Source organism: Salmo salar, chromosome ssa18 (genome assembly GCF_905237065.1).
Source record: "Salmo salar chromosome ssa18, Ssal_v3.1, whole genome shotgun sequence".
Classification (NCBI taxonomy): Eukaryota; Metazoa; Chordata; class Actinopteri; order Salmoniformes; family Salmonidae; genus Salmo; species Salmo salar.
Window position 1 is genome coordinate 83216563 of NC_059459.1, and position 20000 is coordinate 83236562.

Here is a 20000-nt window from a genome sequence, read left to right on the forward strand (position 1 = left end):
TCCTAGACCTCTACACCTCCTAGACCTCTATACCTCCTAGACCTCTATACCTCCTAGACCTCTATACCTCCTAGACCTCTATACCTCCTACACCTCTATACCTCCTAGACCTCTATACCTCCTACACCTCTACACCTCCTAGACCTCTATACCTCCTACACCTCTATACCTCCTAGACCTCTATACCTCCTACACCTCTATATACACCTCCTAGACCTCTATACCTCCTACACCTCTATACCTCCTAGACCTCTATACCTCCTAGACCTCTATACCTCCTACACCTCTATACCTCCTAGACCTCTATACCTCCTACACCTCTACACCTCCTAGACCTCTACACCTCCTACACCTCTATACCTCCTAGACCTCTATACCTCCTACACCTCTATACCTCCTAGACCTCTATACCTCCTACACCTCTATATACACCTCCTAGACCTCTATACCTCCTACACCTCTATACCTCCTACACCTCTATACCTCCTACACCTCTACACCTCCTAGACCTCTATACCTCCTACACCTCTACACCTCCTAGACCTCTATACCTCCTAGACCTCTATATACACCTCCTACACCTCTACACCTCCTAGACCTCTATACCTCCTAGACCTCTATATACCCCTCCTACACCTCTACACCTCCTATACCTCTATACCTCCTACACCTCTATACCTCCTAGACCTCTATACCTCCTACACCTCTATACCTCCTAGACCTCTATACCTCCTAGACCTCTATACCTCCTACACCTCTATACCTCCTAGACCTCTATATACACCTCCTAGACCTCTACACCTCATAGACCTCTATACCTCCTAGACCTCTATACCTCCTAGACCTCTATATACACCTCCTACACCTCTATACCTCCTAGACCTCTATACCTCCTAGACCTCTATACCTCCTAGACCTCTATACCTCCTAGACCTCTATACCTCCTAGACCTCTATACCTCCTAGACCTCTATATACACCTCTATACCTCCTAGACCTCTATACCTCCTAGACCTCTATACCTCCTAGACCTCTATACCTCCTACACCTCTATATACACCTCCTACACCTCTACACCTCCTACACCTCTATACCTCCTAGACCTCTATACCTCCTAGACCTCTATACCTCCTAGACCTCTATACCTCCTAGACCTCTATACCTCCTAGACCTCTATACCTCCTACACCTCTATATACACCTCCTACACCTCTATACCTCCTACACCTCTATACCTCCTAGACCTCTATACCTCCTGGACCTCTATACCTCCTAGACCTCTATACCTCCTAGACCTCTATACCTCCTAGACCTCTATACCTCCTAGACCTCTATACCTCCTACACCTCTATACCTCCTAGACCTCTATACCTCCTAGACCTCTATACCTCCTAGACCTCTATACCTCCTAGACCTCTATACCTCCTAGACCTCTATACCTCCTACACCTCTATACCTCCTAGACCTCTATATACACCTCCTAGACCTCTATACCTCCTAGACCTCTATATACACCTCCTACACCTCTACATACACCTCCTACACCTCTATACCTCCTACACCTCTATACCTCCTGGACCTCTATATACACCTCCTAGACCTCTATACCTCCTAGACCTCTATATACACCTCCTAGACCTCTATATACACCTCATACACCTCTATACCTCCTAGACCTCTATATACACCTCCTAGACCTCTATATACACCTCATACACCTCTATACCTCCTACACCTCTATACCTCCTGGACCTCTATATACACCTCCTAGACCTCTATACCTCCTAGACCTCTATACCTCCTAGACCTCTATACCTCCTGGACCTCTATACCTCCTAGACCTCTATACCTCCTAGACCTCTATATACACCTCCTAGACCTCTATATACACCTCCTACACCTCTATACCTCCTAGACCTCTATACCTCCTAGACCTCTATACCTCCTACACCTCTATACCTCCTAGACCTCTATACCTCATACACCTCTATACCTCCTAGACCTCTATACCTCCTAGACCTCTATACCTCCTACACCTCTATACCTCCTAGACCTCTATACCTCCTAGACCTCTATACCTCCTAGACCTCTATACCTCCTAGACCTCTATACCTCCTAGACCTCTATACCTCCTGGACCTCTATACCTCCTAGACCTCTATACCTCCTAGACCTCTATATACACCTCCTAGACCTCTATACCTCCTAGACCTCCTAGACCTCTATACCTCCTAGACCTCTATACCTCCTACACCTCTATACCTCCTACACCTCTATATACACCTCCTAGACCTCTATATACACCTCCTAGACCTCTATACCTCCTACACCTCTACACCTCCTAGACCTCTATACCTCCTAGACCTCTATATACACCTCCTACACCTCTATACCTCCTAGACCTCTATACCTCCTAGACCTCTATACCTCCTACACCTCTATACCTCCTAGACCTCTATACCTCCTACACCTCTATACCTCCTAGACCTCTACACCTCCTACACCTCTATATACACCTCCTAGACCTCTACACCTCCTACACCTCTATACCTCCTAGACCTCTATACCTCCTAGACCTCTATATACACCTCCTAGACCTCTATACCTCCTAGACCTCTATATACACCTCCTAGACCTCTATACCTCCTAGACCTCTATATACACCTCCTAGACCTCTATACCTCCTAGACCTCTATACCTCCTACACCTCTATACCTCCTAGACCTCTATACCTCCTAGACCTCTATATACACCTCCTAGACCTCTATACCTCCTAGACCTCTATAAACCTCCTAGACCTCTATACCTCCTAGACCTCTATATACACCTCCTAGACCTCTATACCTCCTAGACCTCTATACCTCCTACACCTCTATACCTCCTAGACCTCTATACCTCCTAGACCTCTATACCTCCTAGACCTCTACACCTCCTAGACCTCTATACCTCCTAGACCTCTATACCTCCTAGACCTCTATACCTCCTAGACCTCTACACCTCCTACACCTCTATACCTCCTAGACCTCTATACCTCCTAGACCTCTATACCTCCTAGACCTCTATACCTCCTAGACCTCTATACCTCCTACACCTCTATACCTCCTACACCTCTATACCTCCTAGACCTCTATACCTCCTAGACCTCTATACCTCCTAGACCTCTATACCTCCTACACCTCTATACCTCCTAGACCTCTATACCTCCTAGACCTCTATATACACCTCCTAGACCTCTATACCTCCTAGACCTCTATACCTCCTAGACCTCTATACCTCCTACACCTCTATATACACCTCCTACACCTCTATACCTCCTAGACCTCTATACCTCCTAGACCTCTATACCTCCTAGACCTCTATACCTCCTAGACCTCTATACCTCCTACACCTCTATACCTCCTACACCTCTATACCTCCTACACCTCTACATACACCTCCTACACCTCTATACCTCCTAGACCTCTATACCTCCTAGACCTCTATACCTCCTAGACCTCTATACCTCCTAGACCTCTATACCTCCTAGACCTCTATACCTCCTAGACCTCTATACCTCCTAGACCTCTATACCTCCTACACCTCTATACCTCCTACACCTCTATACCTCCTACACCTCTACATACACCTCCTACACCTCTATACCTCCTACACCTCTATACCTCCTAGACCTCTATACCTCCTAGACCTCTATACCTCCTACACCTCTACATACACCTCCTACACCTCTATACCTCCTAGACCTCTATACCTCCTAGACCTCCTAGACCTCTATATACACCTCCTAGACCTCTATATACACCTCCTACACCTCTATATACACCTCCTAGACCTCTACACCTCCTAGACCTCTATACCTCCTAGACCTCTATATCTCCTTCTACCTCTACCTCTACCCCTAAAGAACTAGACGTGTCCTTCATCAAGATAAAGGAGGTCATTGGAGCTGGTCTATACTAGAGGTCGACCGATTAATCAGAATGGCCGATTAATTAGGGCCGATTTCAAGTTTTCATACCAATCGGTATTCGGTATTTTTGGCCACCGATTTGCCGATTTAAAAAAAAAAAAATAGTTATTATAATTTTTTTAGACCTTTATTTAACTAGGCAAGTCAGATTAAGAACACATTCTTATTTTCAATGACGGCCTAGGAACGGTGGGTTAACTGCCTTGTTCAGGGGGGATTCGTTTTTTGCAACCTTCGGTTACTAGTCCAACGCTCTAACCACCTGCCTTACATTGCACTCCACGAGGAGCCTGCGTGGCAGGCTGACTAACTGTTACGCGAGGGCAGCAAGAAGCCAAGGTAAGTTGCTAGCTAGCATTAATGTCACGGTTGTCGTAGGGATTAGACCACAAGGCGCAGCGGGTTGCGTGCTCATCGTTATTTTATTTATAGGTGAACACGAAAAAACAATAAACAAAGAACGACAGTAAGACAGTTTCGCAGGCTACACACAGCAATGCAAAAAACAATCTCCCACAAAGGGACAGGTGGAAAGCAGGCTCCCTAAGTATGACTCTCAATCAGCAACAACGATGTAGAGCTGTTCCTGATTGAGAGCCACACCAGGCCAACAAAGAAATACACAACATAGAAACCCTAGAATACAAAACAAGAACATAAACCAAAAACCCCGGAACACATAAATCCAACACCCCTCTACATACACACACACCCCGAACCATATAAAACAAATACCCCTCTACCTAAATACATAGCCCAAACCACATGAAACAAACACCCCCTGCCACGTCCTGACCAAACTATTATAACAAATAACCCCTATTACTGGTCAGGACGTGACAGTACCCCCCCCCCCCCCCCTCCCCCAAAGGTGCCGGACCCCGGATGCACCTCACACAAATAACCAAAAATAACCCCCAAAAAATAAATTCCAAATCTAAAGGGAGGGAAGGGAGGGTGGCTGCCGTCATCGACGGCTCCTGTGCTACACCCCCCCCCCTCCCCAAACCTCCTACAGTGGAGGGGGCTTAGGCTCAGGCCTTAATCCCCTCCCGGACCAAACCACCCCCACTGCATACCTCTGCCTGAGGCCAGTCACTGAAGACCCTGGACTGGGCTCTGGGATCTCTGGACTGTAGGGCGACTCACTCGGTTCCGGACTGTAGGCCGCCTCACTCGGTTCCGGACTGTAGGCCGTCTCACTCGGTTCCGGACTGTAGGGCGACTCACTCGGTTCCGGACTGTAGGCCGTCTCACTCGGTTCCGGACTGTAGGGCGACTCACTCGGTTCCGGACTGTAGGCCGTCTCACTCGGTTCCGGACTGTAGGGCGACTCACTCGGTTCCGGACTGTAGGCCGTCTCACTCGGTTCTGGACTGTAGGCCGTCTCACTCGGTTCCGGACTGTAGGGCGACTCACTCGGTTCCGGACTGTAGGCCGTCTCACTCGGTTCCGGACTGTAGGCCGTCTCACTCGGTTCTGGACTGTAGGGCGACTCACTCGGTTCCGGACTAGACACTGTTGCCGGACACTCTGGACGAGGTACTGTTGCCGGACACTCTGGACGAGGTACTGTTGCCGGACACTCTGGACTGGGACTGGGCTGACGCACTGGAAGCCTAATGCTGGTCAGGACGTGACAATTAAACTTACCTTATAAAAAACTATCAATCTTAACATAATCACTAGTTAACTACACATGGTTGATGATATTACTAGTTTATCTAACGTGTCCTGCGTTGCATATAATCGATGCGGTGCCTGTTAATTTCTCATCGAATCACAGCCTACTTTGCCAAACGGGTGTTGATTTAACAAGCGCATTCGCGAAAAAAGCACTGTCGTTGCACCAATGTACCTAACCATAAACATCAATGCCTTTCTTTAAAATCAATACACAAGTATATATTTTTAAACCTGCATATTTAGTTAATATTGCCTGCTAACATGAAATTGTGTCACATCTCTAGTGTTCATTACACGCAGAGTCAGGGTATATGCAACAGTTTGGGCCGCCTGGCTCATTGCGAACTAATTTGCCTGAATTTTACGTAATTATGACATAACATTGAAGGTTGTTTAATGTAACAGGAATATTTAGACTTAGGGATGCCACCCGTTAGATAGAATACGGACCGGTTCCGTATTTCACTGACAGAAAAAACGTTTTGTTTTCGAGATGATAGTTTCCGGATTTGACCATATTAATGACCTAAGGCTCGTGTTTCTGTGTGTTATTATGTTATAATTAAGTCTATGATTTGATAGAGCAGTCTGACTGAGCGGTGGTAGGCAGCACCAGGCTCGTAAGCATTCATTCAAAACAGCACTTTTGTGCGTTTTGCCAGCAGCCCTTCGCAATGCATTGCGCTGTTTATGACTTCAAGCCTGTCAACTCCCAAGATTAGGCTGGTGTAACCGATGTGAAATGGCTAGCTAGTTAGCGGGGTGCGCGCTAATAGCGTTTCAAACGTCACTCGCTCTGAGACTTGGAGTGGTTGTTCCCCTTGCTCTGCATGGGTAACGCTGCTTCGAGGGTGGCTGTTGTCGATGTGTTCCTGGTTTGAGCCCAGGTAGGAGCGAGGAGAGGGACGGAAGCTATACTGTTACACTGGCAATACTAAAGTGCCTATAAGAACATCCAATAGTCAAAGGTATATGAAATACAAGTCGTATAGAGAGAAATAGTCCTATAATTCCTATAATAACTACAACCTAAAACTTCTTACCTGGGAATATTGAAGACTCATGTTAAAAGGAACCACCAGCTTTCATATGTTCTCATGTTCTGAGCAAGGAAGTTAAACGTTAGCTTTCTTACATGGCACATATTGCACTTTTACTTTCTTCTCCAACACTTTGTTTTTGCATTATTTAAACCAAATTGAACATGTTTCATTATTTATTTGAGGCTAAATAGATTTTATTGATGTATTATATTAAGTTAAAATAAGTGTTCATTCAGTATTGTTGTAATTGTCATTATTACAAATAAATACAAAATCAGCCGATTAATCGGTAGCGGGGTTTTGGCCCTCCAATAATCGGTATCGGCATCGGTGGTGAAAAATCATAATCGATCGACCTCTAGTCTATACCTCCTTCTTCCTCTACCTCTAATCCTAAAGAGATAGACGTGTCCTTCGTCAAGATAAAGGAGGTCATTGGAGCTGGTCTATACCTCTCTGTGTACTTCACTAACTTTTTGCTCTCTCTTCAACCCCTCTCTCTTCATCTCCTCTCTCTGCTCCTTCTCTCCATGTTATTTAATTCAAGGGGCTTTATTAACATGGGAAACACATGTTAACGTTGCCAAAGCAAGTGAAATGGATAATAAACAAAAGTGAAATAAACAAGAAATATAAATATTTTAAATGTCATATTATGTCTATCTATTCTCTCACCCTCTTAATCTCTCCAGAGTCCTTCACTTGTCCTTTTGCTACCCTTTCTCATCCTTCCTTCTCTCTCTTTTCCTCCCCCTTCTACCACTCTCTCTCTCTCTCTCTGTCTCTGTCTCTCTCTCTCTCTCTCTCTCTCTCTCTCTGCTCTCTCTCTCTCTCTCTCTCTGTCTCTCTCTCTCTGTCTCTCTCTCTCTGTCTCTCTCTCTCTGTCTCTCTCTGTCTCTCTCTCTCTCTCTCTCTCTCTCTCTCTCTCTCTCTCTGTCTCTCTGTCTCTCTCTCTCTGTCTCTCTCTCTCTCTCTCTCTCTCTCTCTCTCTCTCTCTCTCTCTCTCTCTGTCTCTCTCTCTCTGTCTCTCTCTCTCTGTCTCTCTCTCTCTCTCTCTCTCTCTCTCTCTCTCTCTCTCTCTCTCTCTCTCTCTCTGTCTCTCTCTGTCTCTCTCTCTCTCTCTCTCTCTCTCTCTCTGTCTCTCTCTGCTCTCTCTCTCTCTCTCTCTCTCTCTCTCTCTGTCTCTCTCTCTCTCTCTCTCTCTCTCTCTCTCTCTCTCCCTCTCTCTCTCTTTCTCTCTCAGTATTAGAGGGTCATGTAGAATATCAGTCCTATCAGGTGAACTGTACTGTGTTCCAAACGGCACCTTGTTTCCTATTTAGTGCACTACTTTTCACCAGGGCAATAGTACCATTTGGGATGTAACCTAAATCCACTAATCTACCCTCTGGCTACCCCTCTGTTCCACATTACCGAGGCAGAGAGATAGTATGTGTGCTACTGTAATGTTGGTCTGGATTTCTGTCTCCGTGGAAACCGGGTTTCCCCTCAGGCCCTCTCTCCCTCTCTGTCTCTCTCTCTTTCTCTGTCTGTCTCTCTCACTGTCTCTGTCTCTCTCTCTCTCTTTCTCTGTCTGTCTCTCTCACTGTCTCTGTCTCTCTCTCTCTGTCTCTATCTCTCTCTCGCTCGCTCTCTCTCTGTCTCTCTCTGTCTCTCTCTCTATCTCTGTCTCTCTCACTGTCTCTCTCTCTCTCTCTCTCTGTCTCTCTCTCGCTCGCTCTCTCTCTGTCTCTCTCTGTCTCTCTCTCTATCTCTGTCTCTCTCACTGTCTCTCTCTCTCTCTCTCTCTGTCTCTATCTCTCTCTCGCTCGCTCTCTCTCTGTCTCTCTCTGTCTCTCTCTCTATCTCTGTCTCTCTCACTGTCTCTCTCTCTCTCTCTCTGTCTCTCTCTCTCTCTCTCTCTCTCTCTCTCTCTCTCTCTAGCTTGTCCAATGGGTAATTATAAGGCAGGTTCAGCGGTCGGTGGGTGTGTCCTCACATCTAACTAGCAAAACAAACTAGTTCCTGTCAGCTGTTAGATGATCCAAGTAGCCCTCAGCAGCCACAGTCAGCTGTTAGATGATCCAAGTAGCCCTCAGCAGCCACAGTCAGCTGTTAGATGATCCAAGTAGCCCTCAGCAGCCACAGTCAGCTGTTAGATGATCCAAGTAGGCCTCAGCAGCCACAGTCAGCTGTTAGATGATCCAAGTAGCCCTCAGCAACCACAGTCAGCTGTTAGATGATCCAAGTAGGCCTCAGCAGCCACAGTCAGCTGTTAGATGATCCAAGTAGCCCTCAGCAGCCAACTAACAATAACATGTGCGTCTCTTCTCTTGGAGAGGTGTGTGTGGTTAACAGTGTGTCCCAGGTGAGTTTGGAGAGGTGTGTGTGGTTAACAGTGTGTCCCAGGTGAGTTTGGAGAGGTGTGTGTGTGGTTAACAGTGTCTGTATGTCCCAGGTGAGTTTGGAGAGGTCTGTCGAGGAAGACTGAAGGTCCCTGGGAAGAAGGAGAACTATGTGGCCATCAAGACTCTGAAAGGAGGATACACTGACAAACAGAGGAGGGACTTCCTGTCTGAGGCCTCCATTATGGGTCAGTATCGTGTGGAGGGAGGGGGGGGACTCTGAAAGATGGATACACTGACAAACAGAGGAGGGACTTCCTGTCTGAGGCCTCCATTATGGGTCAGTATGATGTGGAGGGAGGGGGGGACTCTGAAAGATGGATACACTAACAGAGGAGGAGGGACTTCCTGTCTGAGGAGGAGGAGGGACTTATCTTTCATATGCACAGGAAACAACACGGTGTACCCAGTACTATGCAGTACTATGCAGTACTATGCAGTACTATGCAGTACTATGCAGAGCTAACTTCTCCTCTAAACAGTTCAACAGCTACATAAAATATTCAATGAAAAAACGATGTGTTAGTGTGTGTATTAGTGTATTTAATTTGTGTATAAATGTGTTTTAATGTATGTATTAATGTGTGTATTAATGTGTGTATTAATGTGTCAGGTCAATTCCAATCTGTAGGTCAGTTCCAGCACCCCAACATTATCCACCTGGAAGGAGTTATCACGGCTTCCTGTCCTGTTATGATACTGACCGAGTTCATGGAGAATGGGGCCCTCGACAGCTTCCTCAGGGTGAGGAGGGAGGGAGGGAGGGAGGGAGGGAGGGAGGGAGGGAGGGAGGGAGGGAAGGAGGGAGGGAGAGAAGGAGGGAGGGAGGGAGGGAGGGGGCCCTCGACAGCTTCCTCAGGGTGAGGAGGGAGGGAGGGAGGGAGGGAGGGAGAGAAGGAGGGAGAGAGAGAGGAGGGAGGGAGGGAGGGAGGGAGAGAGGGAGGGAGGGAAGGGTCTGTCTGTAGTCCGTCTGTAGTCTGTCTGTAGTCTGTCTGTAGTCTGTAGTCCGTCTGTAGTCCGTCTGTAGTCTGTCTGTAGTCTGTAGTCTGTCTGTAGTCCGTCTGTAGTCCGTCTGTAGTCTGTAGTCCGTCTGTAGTCTGTAGTCTGTAGTCTGTCTGTAGTCTGTCTGTAGTCCGTCTGTAGTCAGTCTGTAGTCTGTCTGTAGTCTGTAGTCCGTCTGTAGTCTGTAGTCTGTCTGTAGTCTGTAGTCCGTCTGTAGTCTGTAGTCTGTCTGTAGTCTGTAGTCTGTCTGTAGTCCGTCTGTAGTCTGTAGTCTGTCTGTAGTCTGTCTGTAGTCTGTAGTCTGTCTGTAGTCCATCTGTAGTCTGTAGTCTGTCTGTAGTCTGTAGTCCGTCTGTAGTCCGTCTGTAGTCCGTCTGTAGTCCGTCTGTAGTCTGTAGTCCGTCTGTAGTCCGTCTGTAGTCCGTCTGTAGTCCGTCTGTAGTCTGTAGTCTGTCTGTAGTCTGTCTGTAGTCCGTCTGTAGTCCGTCTGTAGTCTGTAGTCCGTCTGTAGTCTGTAGTCTGTCTGTAGTCTGTAGTCTGTCTGTAGTCTGTCTGTAGTCCGTCTGTAGTCCGTCTGTAGTCTGTAGTCTGTCTGTAGTCTGTAGTCCGTCTGTAGTCTGTAGTCTGTCTGTAGTCTGTAGTCCGTCTGTAGTCCGTCTGTAGTCTGTCTGTAGTCTGTCTGTAGTCCGTCTGTAGTCTGTAGTCTGTCTGTAGTCTGTCTGTAGTCTGTCTGTAGTCTGTCTGTAGTCTGTAGTCTGTCTGTAGTCTGTCTGTAGTCTGTAGTCCGTCTGTAGTCCGTCTGTAGTCCGTCTGTAGTCTGTAGTCTATCTGTAGTCTGTAGTCTGTCTGTAGTCCGTCTGTAGTCCGTCTGTAGTCTGTAGTCCGTCTGTAGTCTGTAGTCTGTAGTCTGTCTGTAGTCTGTCTGTAGTCCGTCTGTAGTCCGTCTGTAGTCTGTAGTCTGTCTGTAGTCTGTAGTCCGTCTGTAGTCTGTAGTCTGTCTGTAGTCTGTAGTCCGTCTGTAGTCTGTCTGTAGTCTGTAGTCCGTCTGTAGTCTGTCTGTAGTCCGTCTGTAGTCTGTAGTCTGTAGTCTGTCTGTAGTCTGTAGTCTGTCTGTAGTCCGTCTGTAGTCTGTCTGTAGTCTGTAGTCTGTCTGTAGTCTGTCTGTAGTCTGTAGTCCGTCTGTAGTCCGTCTGTAGTCCGTCTGTAGTCTGTAGTCTGTCTGTAGTCTGTAGTCTGTCTGTAGTCCGTCTGTAGTCCGTCTGTAGTCTGTAGTCCGTCTGTAGTCTGTAGTCTGTAGTCTGTCTGTAGTCTGTCTGTAGTCCGTCTGTAGTCCGTCTGTAGTCTGTAGTCTGTCTGTAGTCTGTAGTCCGTCTGTAGTCTGTAGTCTGTCTGTAGTCTGTAGTCCGTCTGTAGTCTGTCTGTAGTCTGTAGTCCGTCTGTAGTCTGTCTGTAGTCTGTCTGTAGTCCGTCTGTAGTCTGTAGTCTGTCTGTAGTCTGTCTGTAGTCTGTCTGTAGTCCGTCTGTAGTCTGTCTGTAGTCTGTAGTCTGTCTGTAGTCTGTCTGTAGTCTGTAGTCTGTCTGTAGTCTGTCTGTAGTCCGTCTGTAGTCTGTAGTCCGTCTGTAGTCTGTCTGTAGTCTGTCTGTAGTCTGTAGTCTGTCTGTAGTCCGTCTGTAGTCTGTCTGTAGTCTGTAGTCTGTCTGTAGTCCGTCTGTAGTCCGTCTGTAGTCTGTAGTCCGTCTGTAGTCTGTCTGTAGTCTGTAGTCTGTCTGTAGTCCGTCTGTAGTCTGTCTGTAGTCTGTAGTCCGTCTGTAGTCCGTCTGTAGTCTGTCTGTAGTCTGTAGTCCGTCTGTAGTCCGTCTGTAGTCTGTCTGTAGTCCGTCTGTAGTCCGTCTGTAGTCTGTAGTCTGTCTGTAGTCTGTAGTCCGTCTGTAGTCCGTCTGTAGTCCGTCTGTAGTCCGTCTGTAGTCTGTCTGTAGTCTGTCTGTAGTCTGTAGTCTGTAGTCTGTAGTCTGTCTGTAGTCTGTCTGTAGTCCGTCTGTAGTCCGTCTGTAGTCTGTCTGTAGTCTGTCTGTAGTCTGTAGTCTGTCTGTAGTCCGTCTGTAGTCCGTCTGTAGTCTGTAGTCCGTCTGTAGTCTGTAGTCCGTCTGTAGTCTGTCTGTAGTCTGTCTGTAGTCTGTCTGTAGTCTGTCTGTAGTCTGTAGTCTGTCTGTAGTCTGTCTGTAGTCTGTCTGTAGTCTGTAGTCCGTCTGTAGTCTGTAGTCTGTCTGTAGTCCGTCTGTAGTCTGTAGTCTGTCTGTAGTCTGTCTGTAGTCTGTCTGTAGTCCGTCTGTAGTCTGTAGTCCGTCTGTAGTCTGTAGTCTGTCTGTAGTCCGTCTGTAGTCTGTAGTCCGTCTGTAGTCTGTAGTCTGTAGTCCGTCTGTAGTCCGTCTGTAGTCTGTAGTCCGTCTGTAGTCCGTCTGTAGTCCGTCTGTAGTCTGTCTGTAGTCTGTAGTCTGTCTGTAGTCTGTAGTCTGTAGTCTGTAGTCCGTCTGTAGTCCGTCTGTAGTCTGTAGTCCGTCTGTAGTCTGTCTGTAGTCCGTCTGTAGTCTGTCTGTAGTCTGTAGTCTGTCTGTAGTCTGTAGTCTGTCTGTCTGTAGTCTGTCTGTAGTCCGTCTGTAGTCTGTAGTCCGTATCTATCTGTTTCATCGTTGATTTTCTCTCCTCCAGTTAAACGATGGTCAGTTCACTCCTATCCAGCTGGTGGGAATGTTACGTGGGATAGCATCAGGTAGGAAGTACACTTTATTTAATGTACACTACGGCTAAGGGCTGCTCTTAGGCACGACACAACTCTGAGTACTCAGCCTGTTTACAGCCCTTAGCCGTGTTATATTGGCCATATACCACACACCCCAGAGGTGCTTTACTGCTATTAGAAACTGGTTACCAACGTAATTAGAGCAGTAAAAATAAATGTTTTGTCTTACCCGTGGTATATGGTCTGATATACCACGGCTGTCAGCCAATCAGCATTCAGGGCTGGAAACAACCCAGTTTCTATAATTATTCGTGCACATGTATGATGTCACACTGACACTAGTGTTGTGTGCTGTTTGTCTGTTTTTATGTCACTTCCCCCTCCTGTCTCCAGGTATGAAGTATCTATCGGAGATGAGCTATGTTCATCGGGACCTGGCAGCTCGTAACATCCTAGTGAACTCTAACCTGGTCTGTAAGGTATCTGACTTCGGCCTGTCACGATTCCTCCAGGAAAACTCCTCTGACCCCACATACACCAGCTCACTGGTAAATATACCCTAAAATACCCCTACCTACCCCTCTACCCTCTAAGTACCCCTACCTACCTCCTAACTACCCTATAACTACCCATACCTACCCCCTAACTACCCTCTAACTACCCCTACCTACCCCTCTACCCTCTAACTACCCCTACCTTCCCCCTACCTACCCCCTACTTACCCTCTAACTACCCCTACCTACCCCCTACCTACCCCCCTACCTACCCTCTAAATACCCCTACCTACCCCCAACCTACCCCTCTACCCTCTAACTACCCCTACCTACCCCTCTACCCTCTAACTACCCCACCTACCCCTCTACTCTCTAACTACCCCTACCTACCCCTCTACCCCTCTAACTACCCCTACCTACCCCTCTACCCTCTAACTACCCCACCTACCCCTAACTACCCTCTAACTATCCCTACCTACCCCTCTACCCTCTAACTACCCCTACCTACCCCCTAACTACTCTCTAACTACCTCACCTACCCCTCTACTCTCTAACTACCCCTACCTACCTCATAACTACCCTCCAACTACCCCTATCTACCCCCCTCTACCATCTAACTACCCCCTACCTACCTCCTAACTACCCTCCAACTACCCCTATCTACCCCCCTCTACCCTCTAACTACCCCCTACCTACCTCCTAACTACCCTCCAACTACCCCCTACCTACCCCTCTACCTACCCTCTAACTACCCTCCAACTACCCCTATCTACCCCCCTCTACCCTCTACCTACCCTCTACCTACCCTCTACCTACCTCCTAACTACCCTCCAACTACCCCTACCTACCCCTCTACCTCTAACTACCCCTACCTACCCCCTACCTACCCCCCTACTTACCCTCTAACTCCCCCTACCTACCCCCTACCTACCCCTCTACCCTCTAAGTACCCCTACCTACCCCTCTACCCTCTAACTACCCCTACCTACCCCTCTACCCTCTAACTACCCCACCTACCCCCTAACTACCCTCTAACTATCCCTACCTACCCCTCTACCCTCTAACTACCCCTACCTACCCCCTAACTACCCTCTAACTATCCCTACCTACCCCTCTACCCTCGAACTACCCCACCCACCCCTCTACCCTCTAAGTACCCCTACCTACCCCTCTACCCTCTAACTACCCCTACCTACCCCTCTACCCTCTAACTACCCCTACCTACCCCCTAACTACCCTCTAACTACCCCACCTACCCCTCTACTCTCTAACTACCCCTACCTACCTCCTAACTACCCTCCAACTACCCCTATCTACCCCCCTCTACCATCTAACTACCCCTACCTACCTCCTAACTACCCTCCAACTACCCCTCTAACTACCCTCTAACTACCCTCTAACTACCCCACCTACCCCTACCTACCCCCTAACTACCCCTACCTACCTTCTAACTACCCTTCCTACCCTCTAACTACCCCTACCTACCCTCTAACTGCCCCCTAACTACCCTAACTACCCCTAACTACACCTAACTACCCCTACCTACCCCTAACTACCCCTAACTACCCCTAACTACCTCTACCTACCCCTACCTACCCTCTAACTACCCCTAACTACCCTAACTACCCCTACCTACCCTCTAACTACCCCTACCTACCCTCTAACTACCCTCTAACTACCCCTTAACTACCCCTAACTACCCCATAACTACCCTCTAACTACCCCTACCTACCCTCTAACTACCCTTACCTACCCCTTAACTACCCCTACCTACCCCCTAACTACCTCTACCTACCCCCTAACTACCCCTACATCCCCCCTAACTACCCCTACCTATCTTCTAACTACCCTCTAACTGAGTGCAAATATCATACAACCCAAAAATGCTAACCTCCCCTGTTATTGTAATGGTGAGATGTTAGCATGTCTTGGGGTTATGCTATAAAATGCTAACCTCCCCTGTTATTGTAATGGTGAGATGTTAGCATGTCTTGGGGGTATGCTATAAAATGCTAACCTCCCCTGTTATTGTAATGGTGAGAGATTAGCATGTCTTGGGGGTATGATATAAAATGCTAACCTCCCCTGTTATTGTAATGGTGAGAGGTTAGCATGTCTTGGAGGTATGATATAAAATGCTAACCTCCCCTGTTATTGTAATGGTGAGAGGTTAGCATGTCTTGGGGGTATGATATAAAATGCTAACCTCCCCTGTTATTGTAATGGTGAGAGGTTAGCATGTCTTGGGGGTATGATATAAAATGCTAACCCCTCCCTGTTATTGTAATGGTGAGAGGTTAGCATGTCTTGGGGGTATGATATAAAATGCTAACCTCCCCTGTTATTGTAATGGTGAGAGGTTAGCATGTCTTGGGGGTATGATATAAAATGCTAATCTCCCCTGTTATTGTAATGGTGAGAGGTTAGCATGTCTTGGGGGTATGATATAAAATGCTAACCTCCCCTGTTATTGTAATGGTGAGAGGTTAGCATGTCTTAGGGGTATGATATTTGTGTGTCATTATTCAATATTCCCGATTCATTCGGGATCATCTGTAATCATGGTAGCATCCTAGAAGTGTTTAGAAACATATTCAATTATTACAATAAAAGTGACCCCAAAATGACACCATACATTATTTACCATTCATTTCTATTGGGCACAAAATAATCTGAAACACAACGAAAACAAACAGCCAATACATCCAAGAGGTTACTGTGGTTACTGTGGTTACTGGGGTTACTGGGGTTACTGTGGTTACTGGGGTTACTGTGGTTACTGGGGTTACTGGGGTTACTGGAGTTACTGGGGTTACTGGGGTTACTGGGGTTACTGTGGTTACTGGGGTTACTGTGGTTACTGGGGTTACTGGGGTTACTGTGGTTACTGGGGTTACTGGGGTTACTGGGGTTACTGTGGTTACTGTGGTTACTGTGGTTACTGGGGTTACTGGGGTTTCTGGGGTTACTGGAGTTACTGGGGTTACTGGGGTTACTGTGGTTACTGGGGTTACTGGGGTTACTGGGGTTTCTGGGGTTACTGGAGTTACTGGAGTTACTGGGGTTACTGGGGTTACTGGGGTTACTGGAGTTACTGGAGTTACTGGAGTTACTGGGGTTACTGGGGTTACTAGGGTTACTGTGGTTACTGGGGTTACTGGGGTTACTGGAGTTACTGGGGTTACTGGAGTTACTGTGGTTACTGGGGTTACTGGGGTTACTGGGGTTACTGGGGTTACTGGGGTTTCTGGAGTTACTGGAGTTACTGGAGTTACTGTGGTTACAGGAGTTACTGTGGTTACTGGGGTTACTGGAGTTACTGGAGTTACTGGGGTTACTGGGGTTACTAGGGTTACTGGGGTTACTGTGGTTACTGGGGTTACTGGAGTTACTGGGGTTACTGGGGTTACTGGGGTTACTGGGGTTACTGGGGTTACTGTGCTTACTGGGGTTACTGGGGTTACTGGAGTTACTGGGGTTACTGGAGTTACTGTGGTTACTGGGGTTACTGGGGTTACTGGGGTTACTGGGGTTACTGGGGTTACTGGGGTTACTGGAGTTACTGGAGTTACTGTGGTTACAGGAGTTACTGTGGTTACTGGGGTTACTGGGGTTACTGTGCTTACTGGGGTTACTGGGGTTACTGGAGTTACTGGAGTTACTGGGGTTACTGTGCTTACTGTGCTTACTGGGGTTACTGTGCTTACTGGGGTTACTGGGGTTACTGGAGTTACTGGAGTTACTGTGGTTACTGGGGTTACTGTGCTTACTGGGGTTACTGGGGTTACTGGAGTTACTGGGGTTACTGGAGTTACTGGGGTTACTGTGCTTACTGGGGTTACTGGGGTTACTGGGGTTACTGGGGTTACTGGGGTTACTGGGGTTACTGTGGTTACTGGGGTTACTGGGGTTACTGGAGTTACTGGGGCTAATGGGGTTACTGGGGTTACTGGCGTTACTGGGGTTACTGTGATATGATCAAAATTAAGGAGATAGAAAATGATTGCTCCCTCCCTCCTCCTCCCTCTCCCTCCTCCCTCTCCCTCCTCTCCCTCCTCCTCCCTCCTCCCTCTCCCTCCCTCCCTCGCTCCCTCCCCTCCCTCCCTCCCTAACCTCCCTCCCTCCCCTCCCTCCTCCCTCTCTCTCCTCTCCCTCCTCCTCCATCCCTCCCTCCTCTCCCTCCTCCTCCATCCCTCCCTCCTCTCCCTCCTCCCTCCCTCCTCTCCCTCCTCCTCCATCCCTCCCTCCTCTCCCTCCTCCTCCCTCCCTCCTCTCCCTCCCCCTCCTCCCTCCCTCCTCCTCCCTCCCTCCTCCTCCTCCCTCCTCCCTCCCTCCCTCCCTCTCTCCTCCTCCTCTCGCCTCCCCCCCTCCCTCCCTCCCTCCCTCCCTCCCCTCCTCTCTCCTCCCTCCTCCCTCCCTCCCTCCCTCCTCCTCTCTATAGGGTGGTAAGATCCCCATCCGTTGGACAGCTCCAGAGGCGATCGCGTTCAGGAAGTTTACATCGGCCAGTGACGCGTGGAGCTACGGCATCGTGATGTGGGAGGTGATGAGCTTCGGGGAACGGCCCTACTGGGATATGAGTAACCAGGATGTAAGTGTTCATTTCTATCTGATTTGATTGGTTCCAGTGAAGACAGATGTAGTTTTTGGGCCGTAGTTTGGGCCGTAGTTTTGGGCCGTAGTTTTGGGCCGTAGTTTGGGCCGTAGTTTTGGGCTGTAGTTTGGGCCGTAGTTTGGGCCGTAGTTTTGGGCCGTAGTTTTGTGCCGTAGTTTTGGGCCGTAGTTTGAGCTGTTGTTTGGTCCCACTCCCTACCTAATACTCTTCCCCCCCCCCCCAGGTGATCAACGCTATAGAACAGGACTATCGGCTGCCCCCCCCACCAGAGTGCCCCTCCTCTCTCCACTCCCTCATGTTGGACTGTTGGCAGAAAGAGAGAGCCGCTCGTCCACGATTCGCCAACGTGGTCTCGGCGCTCGATAGGCTGATCAGAAACCCCGCCTCCCTGAAGATCACACAGCCGGACGGACCTGGGTAAGAGAGAGGGGAGAGAGGGGGGAGAGGGGAGAGAGGGGGGGAGAGGGGAGAGAGGGGGAGAGGGGGGGAGAGTGGGGGAGAGAGGGGGGAGAGGGGAGAGAGGGGGAGAGAGGAGAGAGGGGGAGAGAGGGGGGGAGAGTGGGGGAGAGGGGGGGGAGAGGGAGAGAGGGGGGAGAGGGGAGAGAGGGGGGAGAGGGGAGAGGGGGAGAGAGGGGGAGAGTGGGGGAGAGGGGAGAGAGGGGGGAGAGGGGGGAGAGAGGAGAGAGGGGGAGAGGGGGGAGAGTGGGGGAGAGAGGGGGGAGAGGGGAGAGAGGGGGAGAGAGGGGGAGAGGGGAGAGGGGGAGAGAGGGGGAGAGGGGAGAGGGGGAGAGAGGGGGGAGAGTGGGGGAGAGGGGGGGAGAGAGGAGAGAGGGGGGGAGAGGGGAGAGGGGAGAGAGGGGGGGAGAGGGGAGAGAGGGGGGAGAGGGGAGAGGGGAGAGAGGGGGAGAGGGGAGAGAGGGGGAGAGTGGGGGAGAGAGGGGGAGAGGGGAGAGGGGAGAGAGGGGGGGGAGAGGGAGAGGGGAGAGAGGGGGGAGAGGGGGGAGAGGGGAGAGAGGGGGGAGAGGGGAGAGGGGGGAGAGGGGAGAGAGGGGGGAGAGGGGGGAGAGGGGGGAGAGGGGAGAAAGGGGAGAGGGGGAGAGAGGGGGAGAGGGGAGAGAGGGGAGAGGGGGAGAGAGAGAGGGGGGGAGAGGGGAGAGGGGAGAAAGGGGAGAGGGGAGAGAGGGGGGAGAGAGGGGGGAGGGGGGAGAGGGGAGAAAGGGGAGAGGGGGAGAGAGGGGGGAGAGAGGAGAGAGAGGGGAGAGAGGGGGGGGGAGAGGCTTTATCTCTCCTGTTACACCTCTCTCTCAACCCCCATGTGTCTCTCCTCAACCTCATCGTCCATATTACAGTAAAACAACCTGATTGTGATTCATAATGTCTTCCCCCTCTACTCCCCCAGCTCCTCCCAGCCCCTGCTAGACCAGCGTCCCCCTCCTCCCCTGTCAGCCTGTGGGTCTGTCTCAGAGTGGCTTCATGCCATCAAGATGTCTCGTTATGAAGAGAGCTTTACACAGGCAGGATTCACCAACCTGGAGGTCATCGCACAGATCTCTACCGAGTATGTATTACACACTACACACTACACACTACACAGAGCACACTACACACTACACAGAGCACACTACACACTACACACAGCACACTACACACTACACACTACACACTACACACTACATACTACACAGAGCACACTACACGCTACACAGAGCACACTACACGCTACACAGAGCACACTACACACTACACACTACACAGAGCACACTACACACTACACAGAGCACACTACACACTACACACTACACAGAGCACACTACACACTACACACTACACACTACACACTACACAGAGCACACTACACACTACACAGAGCACACTACACGCTACACAGAGCACACTACACACTACACAGAGCACACTACACACTACACACTACACACTACACAGAGCACACTACACGCTACACAGAGCACACTACACACTACACAGAGCACACTACACACTACACAGAGCACACTACACACTACACACTACATACTACACAGAGCACACTACACGCTACACAGAGCACACTACA

General features: G+C 49.3%; 1 protein-coding gene across 8 annotated transcripts in view; it reads left to right on the forward strand.

Moving 5' to 3' along the window:
• The window catches only part of LOC106593277 (ephrin type-B receptor 4b), a 99312-nt gene that overhangs the window by 75049 nt on the left and 4263 nt on the right, over positions 1-20000 (forward strand). For 5 of the 8 annotated variants that reach the window (XM_045701733.1, XM_045701729.1, XM_045701731.1 and 2 more), the window contains exons 14-20: positions 9131-9265; positions 9691-9821; positions 12787-12847; positions 13211-13365; positions 17753-17902; positions 18150-18343; positions 19326-19484. In XM_045701733.1, the coding sequence (XP_045557689.1) occupies positions 9131-9265; positions 9691-9821; positions 12787-12847; positions 13211-13365; positions 17753-17902; positions 18150-18343; positions 19326-19484 (985 nt within the window). The remainder of the gene's footprint in view (positions 1-9130; positions 9266-9690; positions 9822-12786; positions 12848-13210; positions 13366-17752; positions 17903-18149; positions 18344-19325; positions 19485-20000) is intronic. The other 3 variants (XM_045701736.1, XM_045701735.1, XM_045701734.1) reach the window with 1 other exon arrangement.